The 22,188-nt window shown below is 33.4% G+C and overlaps 2 protein-coding genes across 3 annotated transcripts in view; both read left to right on the top strand.

Annotated features, from left to right (window-relative positions):
* LOC123224869 (DNA topoisomerase 3-alpha) overlaps nucleotides 1-22,188 on the top strand; it is a 30,819-nt gene that overhangs the window by 5,159 nt on the left and 3,472 nt on the right. The window contains exons 8-20 of one of the 2 annotated variants that reach the window (XM_044648618.1): nucleotides 1,356-1,439; nucleotides 1,779-1,958; nucleotides 2,086-2,214; nucleotides 4,139-4,213; nucleotides 5,415-5,504; nucleotides 5,596-5,700; nucleotides 6,406-6,440; nucleotides 6,733-6,862; nucleotides 19,434-19,486; nucleotides 19,563-19,653; nucleotides 19,883-19,921; nucleotides 21,281-21,359; nucleotides 21,891-21,962. In XM_044648618.1, coding sequence (XP_044504553.1) covers nucleotides 1,356-1,439; nucleotides 1,779-1,958; nucleotides 2,086-2,214; nucleotides 4,139-4,213; nucleotides 5,415-5,504; nucleotides 5,596-5,700; nucleotides 6,406-6,440; nucleotides 6,733-6,862; nucleotides 19,434-19,486; nucleotides 19,563-19,653; nucleotides 19,883-19,921; nucleotides 21,281-21,359; nucleotides 21,891-21,962 — 1,162 coding nt within the window. The remainder of the gene's footprint in view (nucleotides 1-1,355; nucleotides 1,440-1,778; nucleotides 1,959-2,085; nucleotides 2,215-4,138; nucleotides 4,214-5,414; nucleotides 5,505-5,595; nucleotides 5,701-6,405; nucleotides 6,441-6,732; nucleotides 6,863-19,433; nucleotides 19,487-19,562; nucleotides 19,654-19,882; nucleotides 19,922-21,280; nucleotides 21,360-21,890; nucleotides 21,963-22,188) is intronic. The other variant, XM_044648626.1, reaches the window with a different exon arrangement.
* On the top strand, nucleotides 7,585-9,787 carry LOC123224886. Its single transcript, XM_044648638.1, has 2 exons — nucleotides 7,585-8,892; nucleotides 9,214-9,787. Exons 1-2 carry the CDS (start codon nucleotides 8,565-8,567, stop codon nucleotides 9,237-9,239), a joined length of 354 nt encoding a protein of 117 aa, XP_044504573.1. The 5' UTR covers nucleotides 7,585-8,564; the 3' UTR covers nucleotides 9,240-9,787.

The raw sequence follows: 22,188 nt of genomic DNA on the forward strand, positions 1-22,188 counted from the left end.
GGGAAACCTTTAATACTTTCTTGGTATGAAAGTGATGCAAAGCAAATAAGGAATTTATATCTCTTATAGAAAGCATACTTTTGACTTATTGATATAGATTGAAAAATGAGGGTGCAAAACGGCTGGTACACCTTTAGAATTGAATTGAAAGTGTAAGAGTACTCAAAAAGATCCTCTAGTAGACAAGGGAAAATACAAATGGTTAGTCAACAACCTCATCTACTTATCACTTGCCAGACCAAATATTACCTTTGAAGTAAGTGTCATGAGTCAGTTCATGCGTGTACCATCACAAACACACCTTAATGCTACCATTCATATCTTAAGGTATCTTAAAAGGACTTTAGGAAAAGGTTTGTTGTTTTGAAAGATTGATCAGAGAGGAATTGAAAACTAAGTGGATGTTGATTGGGCAGGATTTGTTAAAGATGGGAGGTCTACTATTGGTTACTACACTAAGGTTTCTGGAAATCTTGTCACTTGGATGAGTAAGAAGCAATCAATTGTATCTCATAGTAGTGTTGAACACAATCAAATGCATCCTGATTGAACTAAGCATGTAGAGATTGATAGACACTTTATCAAGGAGAAAGTGGAAGAAAGGATTATCAACTTATAATATGTCTCAATTAAGTTTCAAGAAGCTGATCTACTTACCAAGACTTTGCCTAAACCTAGGTTTGAATTTTTTGTAAGCAAGCTGGATGTGATAAACATCTGTTCTTTAGCTTGAAGGAGAGCGTAGGAAAATTGGAACTAAACCCTGAACTTTGGGGATTAATATTCCAATTTAGTCATTGTATCTTGTTTTTTTCCTAGTCTAGGTCGATTTAGTTTTCATTGCTTTCTTAGTTTGTTGTTGTAAAACATGTATAAATTCACCTTTCACTATTGAATTAAATCAAGTGAAAATTCTCCAAATTTTCATTCTTTTTTCACTATGTATTGTAAAGAATAATATCCAATATCAGACCTTTTCAAGCTTTCTTATTTATCAAAAATCAGATATGGGAATATGCAGTCTTTTTGCCCACTAATTTGGAGGCTTATTGTCAAATAGTTCCCTCTGTCTTAGTTCTTTCCTTTTGCTTCTTTTCCCGCTTTCTTTAGAGCCTAAAGAGACATGTGTGAAAGCAATTAAAGAGCTGTGGTGTATATAAATAAAACTATTATAGACAACTCTCCTTATGCTTGCAAAAGTTTGTATGTTTCTTATAATCCTCATGGAATTAAATTTCTCTTTTTATGCTCTATTTAACTTTGTTTTCAGTTGGTTTTGGCATTGGATATTGATTTTATGTCTTATGCTTGTAACTCAACTTTTCATTTTTTTTATAAATTTTTATTGTTTATAGGTGGCTGAAGATTTATATCAAGCTGGTTTTATTAGCTATCCTCGTACAGAGACTGATGGCTTTTCTAGTAGGACTGATTTGCATGTTGGTAACTCTATCTCCTGTTTTTAGCATAATGCATGTTTAACAGAATCAAAGTTAATATTTAACGTATCATAAATTGGTCTTCTTCTTGCTAAGTTGATTTTTCTTCCAAAGTGTAGCTAAATTACTTTGGACTCTTAAGAGCCTTGTTAAAGGCTTTTTTTTTTTTTTTTTTTCAAGCCTTTTCTTATATTTTTGATTAAATGCCAGCATATCATTAACTTATACTCTTTGTTTTCTTGTAATTTCTTAAATTATAGAATCTTTAATGTAATCTTGCATGTATATTCCTTTTTGGCTGTTATTCCTTACTGGGTTTAGGATTTTGACTTTATGCAGACAATTGTGCAAGAACAACAAGGGCATCCTCTGTGGGGATCGTATGCTCAACGCTTGTTGGACCCTGAGGCAGGTCTATGGAGAAATCCTGGTAGTGGTGGACATGATGACAAAGCCCATCCACCCATTCACCCAACAAAATTTTCTGCTGGGGAATCTGGTTGGAGTCAAGATCACCATGTAAGCAAACTATTGTTATCAATTATTGATTGTTTGATCTTGATACTAGATTTGGTCCAAATATAAAACACTCTTTTTCCATTTTATCAATATAACCAAATATCTAATAGCCGTCAATTTGTTTCAGAGATTGTATGAATTGGTTGTTCGCCATTTTCTGGCTTGTGTATCACAGCCAGCTGTTGGGGCTGAAACTATTGTTGAAATTGACATTGCTGGTGAGCAATTTTCTGCATGTGGGAGGATGATATTAGCTGTGAGTTTTTTAATTCCATTTACCCCTTTTTTTGGGTTAACCAGGGACCTGCCCGTATTTTTTGGATGGGTAAACCCGGGGCACAGTGACATTTTTTAATTGTTAACTTTTTTTTTTTTCGCTATGAAAATTGTTTAATTTTTTTGCATTTGACTATATTCTTGTCTTGAGGATATGAGCTCTAAAAGGATACTTGTTGTGCAAAAACACTTGAACCGTGGAAGAGTTCTTTTTCTTTTGGAGGATGACAGGAATTAATAATAATAATAATAAATAATAATAATGTTAATTAATTACTTTCCCAAAAAAAAAAATTAATTTAATAATATTAGATTAGGGTAACATATTAGATTAGGATATAGTATATAATTAGGATAAGATATTTAAGATTAGGATAAGATTAAGATAAGATTAGGATAATATTTGATGAGAATATTATTAGGATAATATTTAAGGAGTTATATATAAAGGGGAGAGAGAAAATTTGATATTTGGGTAATTTGGGCAGCCTATAACTGATTGGGAGGCTAAGGCCTTTGGACACCTCTTGTTGCCAGCAATATTAATAAAATTTGAGCTAAATATCTGTTGGAGGATAAACTAACTGTCCTTTCAGTAAGAACAAAGCAACCTATCCTCTGTGTAAAAGTTTGGCACTAAAAATGGAAAATCTATGAGGAATTTTCATGGGAAGCTTTTAGAAAAGAGAAGGCTATCTGTTTTTTGAAGTGAAATATTTTATTTAGCATTACAGGGGAGGCACTAGTATGGTAAATGTGCTTTATTAGGAGAGTGGATTTAGACATTCCTTGTGGAATGCTGTCATTAAAAATAAATATAGCATTCAAATACAATTATTGAGTCTTGAATGTACCTTCTGATGGCTATAGCTGAAACCCTTAGAAATCCTTGTCTCCAATGTATCTTATTGCATGCTTATATAAATCTGAAGTTGGAAATGGGAAAATATTGAGTTGGGATGGTCCTCTATGCACTTTGTTCTGGTCTCCTTATTGTTTGGCAGTTATTACATTTCTTCCAGAGTTGGATATATTTTACCTTATTTTTCTAGGAATGGTGTTGAACTTCAACTTAGGAGGAATTTGAATGAGAAATCCAAGTATTCCCAGCTCTCTTGGCCTTGGTGCAAATAGTTTCAACCAATAAATTGAGTGAGAATGTGAGACAGTGGATACTGTGTGCTCAAGCTATTGTGTCTTGCAAAAATAATTGTAGTTGGGATCATAGTGTTAAAAGTTTTGAATACCTTCAAATCTATCAATTCGATTGTGCTAAGCTATGGGTTCAGGTGTTAACTTGAAGGTTATTTTCCTCCACCTCCATCTTGCTGACAAATAAGACTTTATTCAATTTGTAAAAGACAATTGCTTAAATCACTCGATGGATGGGATCATTGAATTTTGTACTTGGTTATATAACCAGATTAGTTCATTTGGTTTGTGTGTAACACAAACTAATGGCAACAAAACATCAAACCTGGTACTCTCAAAACTTGTATTGTAACAGAAGATAAAAAATTACATTGTACCACTGTGGAATTTTATTCTTCTTACTGTACATCCACTGGAAGCTGAACCATAATGCATTATGCATGACCATGTGGATAATTGATTTATAGGAAGTCATATCAGCTGTGAATCTTGTGCTTTGATGGATGAGAAATTACAGAACGTAGTGAACCTTTAAACTGAAATTGAATAAACAATAACATGAGCTCTCCAAATTTTCATTGTCAATTTACTTGAGTGTCTTTTCAAGAATTATTATTCAAGTATTTTTGCTATGATTGTTGGGGCATTGCCATGCTGCATTTGACATTAGAAAGTTTGTCTTATCTCTGGATAAGCATTTTGATTTTTTTTTAAGTAAGAGAATTGACTTATACTCCTTTTTGTTTGATCAGAAAAATTACTTAGATGTTTATCGCTTTGAATCATGGGGAGGTTCAATGATCCCAACTTATGCCCATGGACAACAGGTTTGCTCTTCTTTTTGTAATAAGGAACAACTGGTTTGCTATTGATAATATTGCATCATAAGCTGTAATTAATTTTTCAGTTTGAATTTCTTTTAGATGAGATCTGTTTAATTGCTCAGTTCATATCCATTAGATATATCTTTGCAAGATTTCCTGTGGACTTTCCATAACAGGGTACTTTCAGGTAGCTCTTAAAATTTCACAATTTAGTTGACTTTATCCTTGAACTGCTTCATTGAGTGGTAAAGTAGGTTATCCAATTTGTCAAATACATTATAAAATTACTGAGATTAAAGTTCCACAAATTTGTTTGTAAATTGCATTGGGATAAGAAAACAGTTTTGCTATATATGGACAGTTCTCATTGTGAATAGGAGCAGAGTGATTACAGTCATTCAAGGGGAAAGGGTATGCTGCTTCTGACTGCCAATCATTTTTACCCACCAGGAAAATTTGCTTAAGTTTGCTAGTAAAAATGGTGTTCATGACATCTTTGTATATGTTTATTTTCATTCAATCTTATTTCTTCTATGAATCTTTTGCATTATCATCTTTCAATTTTATCAACAAATGGCATATAAATATATTAATAGAATGTGCTAAATTTTTTGGTTTGTATGATGATGTAATGTGACTTCAAATTCATTGTGGTACTTTGAATAGAAAGAAGGAAAAGAAAGTAAGATGAGAAATAAAAAATAAACGAAAGATCATAGAAGGCAGAGGGTGGAAATTAGAATAGAGAGATAAAGACTAAAACGATTAGAAACAAGAAATAGAATATTAAAATAAGTAGAGAAGAGAGGAGACAGAGAAAGGGAAGAAATAAAAAGAGAGGAAAGACAGGAAAGTAAAAAGAGAGATAATAAAGACAAAGTAAGATGCTGATGGAATTTATCAAATAACATAAACTAATTTTGAGCAACATAAAACTTAAACCAAAATGTAACTTAATCCTATTTAATAGATAATTCCCAGTACATTAAAGTCAAACTTCTTGGTTCTGCAGAAGGTTTAATGTTTTAATATATTTTGTGCACTTAACAAGAATGTTTTATCTATTAATTGACTTGCAGTACAATATTTTACTGTATCAAGCCTTGTGTTCTGAACGTTTGGGTAAAGGATTTGCCTTTTTATTCAATGTACTTTAAAATTAGAAGAATATATGATTATTTTACTGTATACGTTAATGTTACAGTTCATCCCAACAACATTGACTCTTGATTCAGGGGTCACTAGACCACCACCTCTTTTAAGTGAAGCTGATTTACTAAGTTGTATGGACAAGGTGAGAAGACTGGTACACTGAACTAGCTTTAGATTAAATCTTTTATTGCTCTTTTTGATCCTTGTAAATTAGTTAATTATTTTGTTATCAGGCGGGCATTGGAACAGATGCAACGATGCATGATCACATAAAGAAGCTCCTTGATAGGTTTTATGCAACAAAGGATGCAAACACACGCTTCTCACCAACTAATCTTGTAATTATTTGGCTTGTATTCTTTTTGTTATTTTTTTGCTTTCTTATTTGTGCTCTCCTTATGATCATAAGTTCTGCTTCCTATGATCAAGAGGAGAAGAATAAATTGGTAGGGTGGAGTAGAAAATGGGGGTAAAACTGGATAGTTGAAAACCACAAACACCTTAAGAGTATCTCATCCTTGTAGATGCATTCAATTCCATAGCATGTTTTATTCAAGAATGGAAATTTGTGAATTTATTTAATCACCATTTAAGGTTTCCTTTTTGACATTCACTGCATATGTCTACAATGTTAATGTTTTATCCATAAATTGGTAGGGTGGACTAAAAAATGGGGGGAAAACTCTCATCTCTGTAGATACACTCAATTCGATAACTTGTTTTATTCTAGAATAGAAATTTGTGAATTTATTTAATCACCATGTGAGGTTTTCTTTTTGATAGTCATTGCATATGTCTACAATGTTAATTTTTTATCCAGTCCAGTGGAAACTATGACATTTTCTTGCTTATATGAATTGTTTTCTCTTGCTTTATTTATAATAAGCAATAAGTGTACTTTTTGGCATATAGTTCTTGTGGATTCAGGCACATAACTTTTTCCAGATTTTGACGATATAAAGTGCTTGTTTTCAAAGAAATCTCTTCTCATTAACATAGTCAGTACTTTTCTGTTGTTAATTATAAGGCTGATGTTATTTCAGGGGGAGGCGCTAGTTATGGGGTATGATGACATGGGGTAAGTCACTTCCTCATTAATGAAAATTGTGGATACACACACACACAAACACACATATATTTGTATGCATATATATACACACACACACACACGTGTGTGTGTGTGTGTGTATATGGATTGGCATCAAACATTTTGTGAAGTTTATGTGTTTGAAACTAATGACTATCTTGATTTTGACCACTCATTTCACATAATATTTTTCACCATTTTTCTAAAAAGGTGTTAGTAAAGTATTGCTTATTGAGTAAAGTATACATTAGTGTTATAATAATTTTGTAGTACCTCTTTCTAGGTATGAGTTGTGGAAGCCAAATCTCAGATCAATGATGGAAAATGACATGAAAGAAGTTAGTGTAGGTAATAAAAGTAGAGTTGAAGTTTTGGCAACTTGCTTGCAACAAATGAAGGCCTGCTTTTTAGATGTAAGTTGTTTGTTGGTTATCTCGTATACTTGTAAAATGTTCATTTCAAGCATCTTTGAATATCATTTTTAGATGTAAGTTTTTTGTTGGTTATCTCGTATATTCATAAAATGTTCATTTCAGACATCTTTGAATATCATTTTTTACCTGCTTGCTAGAGATTGTAGAAACTTAAGTGACTTTTGATAGAAACTCAATAGAAAAATATTATATTAATTAAATAACACTGACAACAAGTAAGAGGTGTTAACTACTCTCTTAAGACCGTAGCCTCCCTATTAGCCAATGATCGCCCAAATATTCAAATAGCTAATATTTTCTCCCCTATTACAATACTCACTCCTCATTATATAACTCATTAAATATTATCCTAATAATATCTTTATAAAATATTATCTTAATATCCTAATCTTTCCATAATATTAAATATTTTATCTTTATCATATATTTTATACTAATATAATATTATCTTAATCAATTAATATTATGATTATTATCCTAATATAATATTATCTTAATTAATTAATTATTGTTATTATTATTTGTGATAATTAAGTCCTAAAATTATTCGCCCTTAGAAAACCATCTTGTCCTCAAGGTGAGGATTGTTTTGAGATATATATATATATATATATTTTACATCTCTTCTTACCCAATTTGAAAAACTTTCTCCCATTTTGCCAATTCAATTATTATTGGTGGTTGTTGGAGATATTGTAGCTGTTAGAGATATTGTTATTATTTTCTAGGGATCTTAATATTTTAATTATGGTGTATATTTATGTTTCCTATTTTTAGATGATTTGTTATTAATTTCTTTCTTTAAGAAGGAAACAAATCTCTTAGATTAAGCAGTCTGTTACTGCCTTATGTGTACATATATTAGGGCTGATTTGTACAGAATAGTAAAGAAGTGAATAAACCCTAAATTTCACATGGTATCAGAGCTTTGGTTCTGAAATCTTCAACCCTAATTCATACTGCTTTTTCCGACAATATCTTCTCCCATCCATCATGACAACTCCTTCCAAACCTACCAGTTTTGATGCAATCTCAAATGAGATATCTAGCCTTGAAACAGCAGTCCTTGGCAGCAATGGGGGAGATTCTCCAAACCTTCCTCACATATCTATTACTTCATACAAGCTCAACGGCCGAAACTATCTTCAGTGGTCCCAATCGGTGCTCTTGTATATCTGCAATAGAGAGAAGGGTTATCTCACCGGAGGAAATGGCAGATGAATATCGAATTTGGAAGAAAGAGAATAGCCAGGTAATGTCTTGGCTAATCAACTCCATGATGCCTAACATTGGAGAAAATTTTCTTCTACTTGAAACAGCTGCGGAGGTATGGGAGACAGCAAAGGAAACTTACTCCTACAAAGATAATACTCCTGAACTTGTGACAATCGAAGGTGCGTTGCATGATCTAAGGCAGGGTGATCTCTCGGTGACAAATTATTACAATAATCTTCAACAATACTGGCAGCAACTTGATGCATTTGAGAAATACAAGTGGAGTACTGCAGAGGATTCACAATAATATAAGAAGATTATTGAGACAAAAAGGGTGTAAAAGTTTTGTTTGGGATTAAATCCAAACCTTGATGCTGTGAGGAGTAGGATTTTTGGGACTAAACCACTGCCTAATCTTCGAGAGGCATTTTCTGAAATCAGACGTGAAGAGAGTCGTAGGACCTTGATGCTGGGGGCTAAACCAAAAGAACCAAAGGAAGCTGGAGGTGAAGCTTCAGCTTTGGAAGTCCGCAGTACTCCAGAGGTACGAAAAGGGGGTTGGCCATGGTGTGATCACTGTCGAAAACCTGACCATATCAAGGACAAGTGCTGGAAAATTTATGGGAAACCGACAGATTGGAAACCAGCCAAGGAACGAGACAGCAAGGCCAATCTATCATCCTTTTCTGTGGCTGAACCATTCAGCAAGGAACAATTGGAATTACTGCAGAAACTCATTGCTCAGGAACAGCCTAGCCAAATGGTAATAGGTTCAAGGACGGTTGCACAAAAAGGTATTTTTTTTTTTTGCACTAGCTACAAATCAAGACACATCTCATTCATGGATTGTGGATTCCGGAGCATCGGATCACATGACTGGTAATAGAAAACTTTTCAATCAGTTTTCAGCTTATAGCAATAGTCCTCATGTACGAATAGCGGATGGATCCTTGTCTAAAGTAATGGGGATTGGTTCCGTAATTATTTCTACTGATTTGACTTTGAATTCAGTCTTGTATGTGCCTAAGCTAACTTGCAATCTCTTATCAGTAAGTAAACTCACTAAGGATTTGAATTGTGCGGCTGATTTTCGATCAAATGCTTGTGTTTTTCAGGATTTGCACTAGGGGAAGATGATTGACAGTGCTAAAGGCTGTGCAGGACTCTATTTTCTAGAAGTTCAACCCTCTCCAATAAATAAAACATCAACAACAGTGAGTAATAGTTCTTATGTCAACAGTGTTAGCAAAAATGAGTCTCTTAGAATGTCTAGTCCTAGTCAGAATGTTATGTTATGGCATTATAGATTAGGCCACTCAAACTTTATGTATCTTGCTAAGCTGTTTCCATCATTGTTCGTTAATAAAAATCCTAGTGATTTCCAATGTGATATTTGTCAATTCTCTAAACATTCTCATACCAGTTTTCCAAATCAGTTTTATAAATCAACCAAGCCATTCTCTATGATGCATAGTGATGTTTGGGGACCATCACAAACTCCTAATATCACTAATGCCCGATGGTTTGTTTCATTCATTGATGATCATACTCGACTCACTTGGATATTTCTCATGAAACACAAATCTGAGGTCTCTCAAATTTTCAAAAACTTTAATACCATGATTCAAACACAATTTAATTCAAAAATTCAGATTTTAAGAACTGACAATAGCAAAGAATTTTTTAATTCTACTCTTAGCAATTACCTTTTGAGTGAGGGTATCATTCATCAAAGCTCATGTGTTGATACCCCACAACAAAATGGATTTGTTGAGTGAAAGAATAGACATATTCTTGAAGTTGCCTGATCTTTGTTTTTTATGCAAACATGCCAAAACATTTTTGGGGTGATGCTGTTCTTATAGCAGCGTATGTAATAAATAGGCTTCCTTCCAAAGTTTTGAATTTTTCCACTCCAAATCAAAAACTTCTTGAAGTTTAGCCTCACTGTCGCCTCATATCTAATTTACCACAAAAAATATTTGGGTGTACTGTTTTTATCCATCTTCACAAACACGTAAGAGGTAAATTGGATAAGAGGTCTGTCCGAGGTGTATTTATTGGTTGTTCTTCACATCACAAAGGTTATAAGTGCTTTTGCCCTGAAAATAACAAGTTTTATCATAGCTTAGATGTCACTTTCTTTGAAACAACTCCATATTTTCATAAAACTGCTCTTCAGGGAGAGAATTTAGGTGAATATCAGTTTTTGGGATCTGAGAGACCTATCTTGACTTCATCTTTTGAGAGACCTATCTTGACTTCATCTTCAACACTTGAGAGTTTGGATGATATGTTTTTGACTCCTTATGATATTGAATTTCTTGACAGTTCTAGTGTTAGTCTAAAACAGCCTCCTAGTCAACCTAGTCAGCCAAAATCAGACTTGTTAGACCATCCTAGTGTTGTTCAATCTAATCAGACTGATCAAGATAATAACCCTTCTGTTAGTGAGCGTAAGAAACCTACATTTACTGCTGATGATCAAAACATAATTGTTTATCAAAGGAGACGGGGAAGACAGAAGGAAATAGAGGTTTAGACACAACTTATACCACTTCAAACATCTGAACCTGAGTCCAAGTCTCATGAAATTCATACACAAGTTGAAGATAAAGATTCTTCTAACAGTATAGGTTTTGAAAATGCACAAACTGATGGTGATTTGCCTATTGCAATTCGAAAAGGGCTGAGAGACTGCAGAAGTAGGTCGTTATATCCTGTTAGCAAATATGTCAGTCATGATGGGTTGTCTCAAGGGTATAGGTCCTTCATTGCAAAAATCTCAGACATACACATTCCCAATAGTGTGCAAGAAGCATTGTTAGTGATCGAATGGAAGAAGGTTGTAGAAGAAGAATTGAAAGCCCTAGAGAAGAACCAAACCTGGGAACTATGTGATTTGCCGAGTGGAAAGAAGCCAGTTGGTTGCAATTGGGTCTTCATTGTGAAAACCAAAGCTGATGGCAGCATTGAGAGGTTTAAAGCAAGATTGGTTGCTAAAGGATTCACTCAGTCATATGACATCAACTATCTGGAAACTTTTGCACTTGTGGTAAAGTTGAATTCTATTCGGTTCTATTATCTCTAGCAGCAAATCTTGACTGGCCTTTATACCTACTAGATGTCAAAAATGCATTTTTGAACGTCAATCTAGAAGAAAAGGTGTATATGGAGGTTCCTCCTTGGACTGAAAGTGCTGCTAATAGAGGAAAGGTGTGCAGGTTGAAGAGATCGTTGTATGGACTCAAACAATCTCCAAGAGCATGGTTTGAGAGATTTTCTAAGGTGCTAAAATAGCATGGGTACACTCAAGGACAGACAGATCACACAATGTTCATAAAACATTCTTCGGTTGGTAAGATGGTAGTATTAATAGTCTATGTGGACGATATTGTGCTTATAGGGGACGATAAAGAGGAAATACCTAGAATTAAAAATGTTCTTACAAAAGAGTTCGAGATCAAAGATCTAGGAAACCTTAAGTACTTCCTTGGGATGGAGATAGCTAGGTCAAAGAAAGGAATTTTTGTCTCACAAAGGAAGTATGTGTTAGACCTACTGAAAAACACTGCCATGCTTGACTGCAAACCAACCGACACACCAATGGACTCTACTACTAAACTTGGGTCAATTCAAGACAGTGCTCCTATTGAAAAGGGGAGGTATCAAAGACTTGTAGGGAAGTTGATCTATCTTTCTCATACAAGACCTGATATTGCCTTCTCGATGAGTGCTGTAAGTCAATACATGAATAATCCTACTGAGGAACATATGACAGCAATTCAAAGGATACTGAGATACCTAAAAATGACACTTGGTAAGGGACTATTTTTCAAGAAAAATGCAGCGAGAGGAGTTGAAGTATACTTAGATGCAGATTGGGCTAGATCTATAGCTGATAGAAGATCTACTTCAGGGTTGTGTACTTATGTCTGGGGTAATTTAACAACTTGGAGGAGTAAAAAGCAGTTAGTTGTGGCGAGAAGCAGTGCTGAGGCCGAGTTTAGAGCCATGGCTCAAGGGATTTGTGAAGGAATATGGCTGAAACGATTGCTAGTTGAGTTAAAGGTTCCTATAGATGGTTCAATCAAGCTACTAAGTGATAGCCAATCAGCAATAAGCATTGCCAAGAACCCGGTTCAGCATGACCGAACCAAACATGTTGAAATTGACAAGCATTTCATCAAGGAAAAACTAGAAGGAGGGATAGTTGAACCTATCTATATCTCCTCATCATTACAGAATGCAGACATACTCACCAAGCCAATTCCTAGAGTTGTATTTGACGGTTTATGTAGCAAGCTGGGTCTAATAAACATATACAACCCAGCTTGAGGGGGAGTGTTGGAGATATTGTAGCTGTTAGAGATATTGTTACTATTTTTTAAGGATCTTAATATTTTAATTATGGTGTATATTTAGGTTTCCTATTTTTAGATGATTTGTTATTAATTTCCTTCTTTAAGAAGGAAACAAATTCCTTAAATTAAACAGTCTGTTACTGCCTTATGTGTATATATATTAGGGCTGATTTGTACATAATAGTAAAGAAGTGAATGAACCCTAAATTTCACAGTGGTCACCAAAGTTAACTTCATGTTTGCCATTGCCAAAAGCACTACTCTGACATCGTTCTTTGCATATATTTCAAATCCCAACCTTGGAACCTTTTTCTTGCCAAATTCATTGTTATCTACCGCAAGAACTCCTAGTCCAACCTTGATCTTGTTGTCTTCGTTGTCAATCACAGTTTTTTTATGACTTCTTCTTCAGACAACGACGATAGTAGTTGACAAATTGTTTTATATATTCCTCCTTAGACAACAGCAATGGTAGTTGAGTAAATTTTTTTATGACTTCTTCATCTTCCTCCTCAAATGGCGGCAATGATGATCGGGCTTTAATCTCATTGTCTTCCTCAATCTCCTCCCTTTCCATGTCTTCTTTCATAGATGTCGACGATGGTAGCAGCTCCTTCAATTCCCTCATATGCCCTAACCTGCTCAACTTATCCAGACGAGCAATCATGGTATCCAACTCAGTCATAACCATCCTTATAATCTTCTTTAAGTCCATACTTTTATTTTCCATACTTTTGCCCAAATCTAACGTACTCTAATACCATTTTGATAGAAACCCAATAGAAAAATACTATATTAAATAAACAATACTAACAATAAATGAGAGGTATTGGCTCCTCCCTTAAGGCCATCGCTTCCCTATCAGCCGATGGCTGTTCAATACCTAAATAACAAATATTTTCTCCCCTATTACAATACTTACTCCCCTTTATATAACTCATTAAATATTATCCTAATCTTATTATAATATTAAATATCTTATTTTAATCATTTATTTTATCCTAAGATAGCATTATCTTAATCAATTAATAATATTATTATTATCCTAATATAATATTATCTTAATTAATTAATTAATTATCATTATCATTATTACAATAATAATAATAATAATTATTATTATTATAATTAAGTCCTAACAAATTTTTGGCCTGTATGGTTTGGTTTCTAAATTTGGTTATGGAGGTTGATATTTGGTGATTGAGGTGGTATTAATTAACTTTTCTTGTGAGAGGCATTATAAATTATTTTTTAGTGATGTTATGTGCACTAAAATAAGTATCACTTTATTATAATTTTGGTATCAATTTGGATAATAAAGTGATCATCATGTGATTGAGGATCACTTTATTATTAATTCAAAATCATCCTATTATATTGTGACACATAATTATTATCATCCAAATTGGTATTTATTGTAAGAGCACATAGTTTTATTTACCATATTTACTATCACTAAGTCATTATTTTGTAGAGGAATTGTATCTAATTTGATAACCTTGCAAATTTTTTCGACAATATTAAAAAAAAGGTATTTTTGTTTCCCGAGGAAAAAAAAAAAGCTTTTTACAAGATATTGTAAGAAAATTATCATAAGATTTTTATTCTTTCTTTTGATATCATACTATATTTGATTATTGTTTTTCCTTGAGTTTTCCTTTCACAAGAACCGTGAAAGTAATATTAGTTCTAATCATCTTTATTCATTTTTCTGAAGTACTCTATATTTACGCACATTTCCCCCTGATTTTCCTTTCATAAGAAAATATGAAAAGTAGAATCGGTAGGATGTACCTTATAGACACATTCTTTCTGTAAGTTTTATTGTGAGAGAGGAAAAGTTGAGAGGAAATTGTTAATTGATGAAACAATTGCTTAAATGCATGAACATGCATTTTGGGGTAAACTATATTGACTATCATGATTACTATAATGACATTAATTCACCCAAAAACTAATGATGTGATGATTCTGTTCTCATTAAACATTATTAATACACATTAAAGTATGAATGAAATACTAGATTAAAGGTTGCTACATGGTAAAATGGGAAAAAGAGTCCAGATGTTTTTTAGCCCTCATATAGTGGAATCTTGGAAATGAAGAGAAATTTCACAAAAGGATAAATGGATTGATGAGTCTCCTTGTGCTTTATGTTTCCCCAAACATATATATTATTAAAATGCAAAGCATTGGCATTTAAGATATGATAGTCTCTTTTTCTTCTTGCTTGGGTTGGTTTTGGAACTGTGACTCTTTTAAGTATTTCAAAGATTAAACCAAGAGCTCTTTGGCCTTTTGGTAAAGGTAAACAATGATCACAGAAATAATTGAATAATCATTCTTGATTTATGACAACTACTATTTTTGTAAGAAATATGATCTATGACTAGGAACTGACAAGAATGGTTCTACTGTTGACAACTAATGTATCAACTTCTAGTAGGGAAGTTGATTTATATTTCTTATACTAGATTGAATATTTCTTTCGTTATTACTATAGTAAGTCAATACATGCGTGATCCTTAACACATGGATGCAATGTATAGGATTCTCAAACAACTTAAGGGATCTTTGAGCAAGGAACTAATTTCAAGACAACAAAAAAAAAAAAACAAAACAAAAAGTATTGAAGGGTACATAGATGTAGATTTGGTAGGTTTTATATTTGATAGATGCTTTATGTCAGGTTATCACATTCTATTTTTGGGTAATTTATTTGGTAAAAATCGGAATGTTATTGCATGAAGCAGTGTTAAACCAAAGTTTAGAGCAATTACCCATGGAAAATGTGAGATGATATGGCTGGAACTTGTACTTGAAGAATTAAAAGTTACAAAGGAGCTCCCTATGAAACTTTACCATGATAATAAGGCAACTTTAAGTATAACTCATAATCCATTACACCGTGATAGGACAAGGCATATGAAGATTGATAAACACTTTATTAAATGAAAGATGGAAGGAACAATCTGTTAGGTACCTAGAGTTGATTTTTGGTAGATGGCTCGGAAGCTCCTGATTTGAAGTATATGACTGATACAACGATCAGATGAAAGCAGATACAAGAGCAATATAAAAGTAAATGTTGTAAGGAGAGTTGTATTAAAACAAACGATAAATTAAGATTTCAGAATGTATCTAAGACACTAATGAAAATAACATTCAGAAATCCAAATATAACTCTGTTTTCTCTTACAAACCAGTTTAATAATAAAGATAAAACCAGGAAACTAAACACTAAAAGAAACTCTAAGCTCAGGGCTCCATCACCAGCATTCAAGAGGCTGGACTCTCCTTCTCTGCTTCTTCTTTTGATTTTTCTTCTCCCCAAATGGCCTAGCGTTCGAGAGGCTAGGTACTCTCCTTCTCAGCCGAAGCTGCCGATTCTTTCCTGAAAAATGTCTCTCCCCTCTCACTTTCATTTCTTCTATTTTTATACCCCTTTCTCCTCTAACTACCCTCGATTTTATTTGCCACGTGTCTGCATTTTCACAGTGGTTCAGTTGCTGCCTTGCTTTTGTGTCTTCCTCTCTGTCTTGCTTTTGTGGTGTGCCTTAGTTTTGTGCCCTGCCATTATATGAAGTCTTGACAATACCCCGCCCAACGAGAATCACCTTGTCAAGGTGAAAGCTAGGATACTTCACCTTTATTCTTGAAAAACTCTCTTGAGCGATTTCAAAGGGAAGTAGGTTTTGCCTTTTGATAAAAAACTTCTCACAATTAGTAAGCACAAAAGTTGTGACAATATTTGATAATTTTCCAGAGTTGCAGTGGTTGTCGTTTGAAAGTCCAACTGACAAGTTACTATGTTGTGGTCGTCGTTGTTGGGGGAAGGAATTGCTAGTGCTCAAATGTAGCTGTTGGAATGGTGAAAAAAAAAGGAAATCCATAGGTTATGTGAAGGGAGATTATGGTTCTGGGGTGGTTGGATATTGGTAGATAAGTTAATGGGTTTGAGGTCATGTGTGAGAGGTTGTGGGTTATAATTGTGATTATAAGTGGGATGGGTTCTAACTATGGGCTTGATTAGTGGGTTGTAAGTAGGTTGGATTTGGGTTGTGGCGGTTTGAGTTGGGTTATGTAAATTTAGTTGTTGTTGGGGTGAAAAGAAGGTGCGGCTGGGGAAAATTTTGTGGCTTGGGCAACAATTTCCTAAGCTTATTTCAATTGGATTTTGGGTTTTTAAATTTGAGATTTTGTGGAGTAAGATTTTGGGCTGGGATGTGGGTTTTTTAAAATGTAAAATATGTGTTAAGCTTGTGGAAAAGCAATCGGAAATAGGGTGGGTGAATGTACAACACTTGGGCTTGGGTCATATATTTTGGTTTGGTTAATGGGGTGATTAATAAAAAATGAAAGTTGGGTTGGGTTTGATTTGTGGAAACTAAAGTTGGGTTTATATTGAAATTGGTTTGGGTTTGAATTATGTGATAGGACTTTTGGGTTGGGTTGGGTTTCTAGATTAGGTGAAATTCGGGTAGGGTTTTTAATTCCCACTTTTTCTTCTTCCTTTCCACCTGCAGCTTCCTTTTCCTTTCTTTTCTTCACGCTTCCAACACTGGTTTTCATCTCTTTTGACCGAAAAGCATGAAGGTTGAGCATGGGAGTTGATTCAAGTGGCTGGACTTTGTCAGAACCAGTAAAACCCCTATCGAAATGTACTGTTTCCACCATATCTACCTTGATTTTGCCGAAGATTGCTTCATCATCCCTGGATATTGATGCCCCTCTGTCAAAATCTCCCATTTCAATTGACCTATCTTTCTTGCTCTCTATTTCCTGTTTTTGGACTGTTGTTGGCGGCTCAAGCTCTCTCAAATGCTCCTGCAGTTTATTTGCAGAAGAGAGACCCAACTTTTGGGCAATCCACAAAGCGTCTTCAAAAATCTCTCTCCAGTTTTTGTTCATGTCTCTACTTTTATCTGCCATGTTTCTGTTTTTCAACTCCATTTTTCCCAATTCCAAATCTACCCAGGAAGGTGCTCTGATACCATTTGTTAGGTACCTAGAGTTGATTTTTGGTAGGCGGCTCGGAAGCTCCTGATTTGAAGTATATGGCTGATACAACGATCAGATGAAAGCAGATACAAGAGCAATATAACAGCAAATGCTGTAAGGAGAGTTGTATTAAAACAAATGATAAATTAAGATTTCAGAATGTATCTAAGACACTAATGAAAATAACATCCAGGAATCCGAATATAACTCTGTTTTCTCTTACAAACCAATTTAATAATAAAGATAAAACCAGGAAACTAAACACCGAAAGAAACTCCAAGCTTAGGGCTCTATCACCAACATTCGTGAGGTTGGGCTCTCTTTCTCTGCTTCTTTTTCTGATTTCTCTTCTCCCCAAATGGCCTAGCTTTTTAGAGGCTAAGTACTCTCCTTCTCAGCCGAAGCTGCTGATTCTTTCCTGAAAAATGTCTCTCCCCTCTCACCTTCTTTTCTTCTATTTCTATACCCCTTTCTTTTTTAACTACCCTCGATTTTATTTGCCACGTGTCTGCATTTTCACAGTGGTCTAGTTGCTGCCTTGCTTTTGTGTCTTCCTCTCTGTCTTGGTTTTGTGCCCTGCCATTATATGAAGTCCTAACACAATCATAGCAAAAATACTTGAATAATGTAATTATATTTACTAAAAATTATCTTTATATACCCTATCAATCAATATTTTTATAAGAAAAATGATTTATTACAATATATTAGTTGTTAGAACTAATATCTATTTCTTGAGTCATAACTACTCTTTTACTTATTTATTTATTTGTAATAATTTTGTTTTATTATTATATTTATCTTAATAATATTTAAATTGTATTGATGGAATTTATAATTAATATTAATTATTTGTATTATAATTATATGAGTAATACTTTAGTAGTTAAAATAAAGTTTCTTATGTGTATATATAACATTAATGTAAGTCAAATAATTAAGTTGAATTACCTGATGCTTAAAATCACTTTTTACTATTTTTAACTAATGAGCATGTTTTAATTATCAGTGTAATGAAAAGTTCTTAGATTTGTATCCAATGTGAATTCATTGAAACCTTTCACCTGATTATAAGTTACAAGTGAATTGTTATATTATCATGATACAAAATATATTTGTATCTAATGTGTTTTTTTAATAGTTTTCCATTAAAGAAAACCATTCTTGTCACTTTAGGTTGGCTTCGTGTCAACTTGAGCATAACCAAATTTCAGTTTGGGTTGACCCAAACTATATTTCTTGTAAAAGAAACTCAACGCTAACTTGATTTTTTCTTTTGTTGTATCGTGTCGGGTTAATGGATCGTATAAAAAATTGTCTATTTTACATAAAGCGTGTTAGTGTGCCATTGTGTATGAGTGATAGTGTGCACTATGTGCACCTGCATGTGCAAGAGAGTGTGTGTTATCACTCGTATCTCCTTTGTTTATTAAATTCTGTAAACACAGTGAGTGATTATTTACCTATGTTACACTAAATTGGCCTGCTGAATTTGATGGTGTTGGGAGATCACTAACCTCAGTTTGGGGAATTGTATTGTTGAGTCAAGTTGGGAACTTGGCTGCATCACAGGGTGTTGCCTTAAGAGTATTTTAGATGTGGAAACCTACCTCTGAGATGGTAGGTTTCTATTTCAAAAACCATAGTGGTCTACTTGGGATTTAAATAAACCACAAGGTTCAGTTAATTTTACCCTGCATTTTAAGACTGTCATTATTATTGTCTTATTAGAACTAATCTTTTTTTGTCGTGGTTCAATTAATTTTTACACACACACATAGGAAAACAATTATGTTACTTCAAAGCTTTGCTGTTGACTGTTTTGTACTCAACACATATTCTTCAAATTTAGTCCATGCTTCTTTCTCTCTGTTATTTATTTATTTTTCCAAATTTCTTCAAAAAGTTTTTCTTTTTCCATATTTTCCTAAGCTCATATTTTGTCTATAACTAAACTGAAATCATGGCAGGCGAGGATGAAAAAAGCAAAACTCATAGAAGCAATGGGAATTTTCTTTGAGAGGTTGTTCCTTACCTTCCTACTGCTTTGGTGGATAATAGACATTTCACTTATTAATGCAAACCTTTAAAACTTGTAGATCTGGTGGTGATGAGCAGCGAGCAATTGGGGAAGTTGTTCGTCGATGTGGTATTTGCCAAGAATCAAATATGGTGCTTAGGCAAAACAAGGTAATAATTCTTACAAAATATTTACTGAATTAATAAATAGCGGCATTGTTTATGTTTTTGTTGTATATATACATATGTCTATCCTTGGGGATGAGGTACAAAAATTGGTTGGGATTTATTCCTCTCTTGATTCTTGGTATTATAATGAGTTTGTAATATAGCATTCAGTTGTAAGCAATATCGTAACTCAATTTCTCATAAACTAATATCATTTTATTGTTCTTTACAGGATGGCAATTTCATGGTTGGATGTGTGGCTTATCCACAGGTTGGTGTACTTTTTATTTGAATATTTATTTATAAAAAGGTTCTAACCGAGCATATTATATGGGTAGGACACATCATGGATTATTGAAAAACTTTTCAGTATAGCATATGGCAGGACAACACCATCAAACTTAAGTTTTACTAATACTATTATTTTATAATTACCGGTATGCTATGTGTGATCTAATTTTAGTTGGGTATCTCTACACCACCAATATTATTTGTGCAGATCACATGAATATGTTCATATAATGGCAGTGCTTAATTATATGGAGGTTCATTTTGGCATGGGGCTTGTGGATTCCACCCACGCCCTCCCTCATGCTTAATATGGGTATCTGTTATTCTATGTATATAAACACACTTCAAAAATTGTACTTCAGGTGCCTTTGGTTCAGGTATATTTTATTATTAAAAATAAAAAATTATCATGAAAATAGATTACTTAGAAGGTTACTAAATATAAATTGTTATTATATTTAATAAAATTTAGTAAAAATTGGTATGTATGAGTAATTATTGTGTTTGGTTGGGGATAATAAAATAATACTAAAATATTATTTTACTTAAACATTTTTAGGTTTAATTATTCGAAAATATTTTTCATATTACTTGTTATATTAAACAATAAGGTTATTTTTGTTCTAAAAAAGTAATTAGTAAGAATATAATTGTAACAAAATCAAAATTACAAATAAAGGTGATAATTAAATTATATTTTATATTACCTGCTGCATCATTATTAGTAATAGAAATTATCAAAATATTTTATTACCTAACAAAGTGAACAAAAATAATATTAGTAATAATAGATAGATTACTAAAGTAATCTTTTGATACTAGAACCAAATGCCGTTTTCATGCAAACTTATTGGGTGCAAAGAGTATTCAATGCCACACTATGTATATGAACAATCTTTGAAATTATGCGTATATATTTGATGGCTTCTTGTTAGTGAACTCAGATGATTTAGTTAGCTGCTTAAGAACCTTAGTTGCATTTTACATGTTTAGCTTTAGAACCACCTCCGAATTTCATAGGTATTGTAATATGACACTCTAGAAACACATCTGTACATTTATATCATGCAGACACTTCCTGATCCCTTGACCACTGATTGAATGGATATCTCCACTTAAGCATCCAAACAATAGGTGCTGAGCATTTTTCAATATTGATTAAAGATTTAAGGAATTGATAATGGAAAATGATTCCCGGTTGGACACAATTTTTACCAGTCAAAACAATTACTTAGTCCCTCTCAAGTTAATTACAACATGAAATATGCAGATAGCACTATTGAAAATTTAAAATAATTCAGTCTGCATTTTTCTCAAGATCTGTGCTTTATGTGTGCAGTGCAGGAATGCTGTTTGGCTCCCTGGATCTATATCAGAAGCAGCTGTAACCTCTAACGCTTGCAACTCTTGCACTCCTGGTTCCTACTTCACTTTTCATTAGTTCATATTTTGTGTGCTGATTTGTAATTTTGACATTTTATATAAGTGTCTGAGGCAATTTATCTAACCACTTTAACTACTTGGTGGGAAGAAGATGTGCTATCAGTTCTAACTTATAATCCTTTATATCTCAAGTTGGTATGAAGGCCCAGTGCTACATAGCTTTGTAGCATGTTTGTCATGGAACTCCTGCAATTTTACGCATCTCATTATACTTGTATTTTTTGTGATTGTCAGAACTTGTTTAGTAGTTATCATGAGACATGTTGAATATTTTTTGCTGTTTTATCTGATGTCAAGACACATGCCTGAAACCATTATGACAACATATTGTGTCTGGCACAGATATGCAGCTGATCTTTTTAAGTGGTTGCAACATAGGTCACTAGCAAACTGTATCTCAATTGATTTATAAATTCATTATTAGTCTCACTGCTTCTTACTGATCTTTCTTATTTAATTAGATAGAGATTTCTTTTGTCAGTAATGATAATATATTTTCTCAATAGGTCCAGTTTACCTGATTCTATTCAAGTTTCGTCAGCATGAAATACCACCTGGCTTCAGTGCCACCCATTTGGGTATGTGCGGCTCATGAATTTTTATGAACTCTGTGCCATTGCTTTAAAATTTTTTTGAACCGTAAATGAACAAAAATTGAAAATTTTACTCTTACCTGGACCATTGTTAGGATGTAAACTGCAAAGAGCATTTGACTTATCTATGTTTGTGCTAGTTTTCGAGTTAACACTATGGCAAGAAGCTTGAGAAGCTATCGGCTGAAAGTAAGCAGGCCTATCTATGGAT

Source organism: Mangifera indica, chromosome 1 (genome assembly GCF_011075055.1).
Source record: "Mangifera indica cultivar Alphonso chromosome 1, CATAS_Mindica_2.1, whole genome shotgun sequence".
NCBI lineage: Eukaryota > Viridiplantae > Streptophyta > Magnoliopsida > Sapindales > Anacardiaceae > Mangifera > Mangifera indica.

What these genes read in the sequence shown, in the direction of transcription:
- LOC123224886 (XM_044648638.1), top strand. Translation starts at nt 8,565, where the DNA reads ATGCTGGGGGCTAAACCAAAAGAACCAAAGGAAGCTGGAGGTGAAGCT. An exon ending in AAGGACGGTTGCACAAAAAG is followed by an intron (nt 8,893 to 9,213) that starts GTATTTTTTTTT and finishes TGTGTTTTTCAG; the next exon opens with GATTTGCACTAGGGGAAGAT.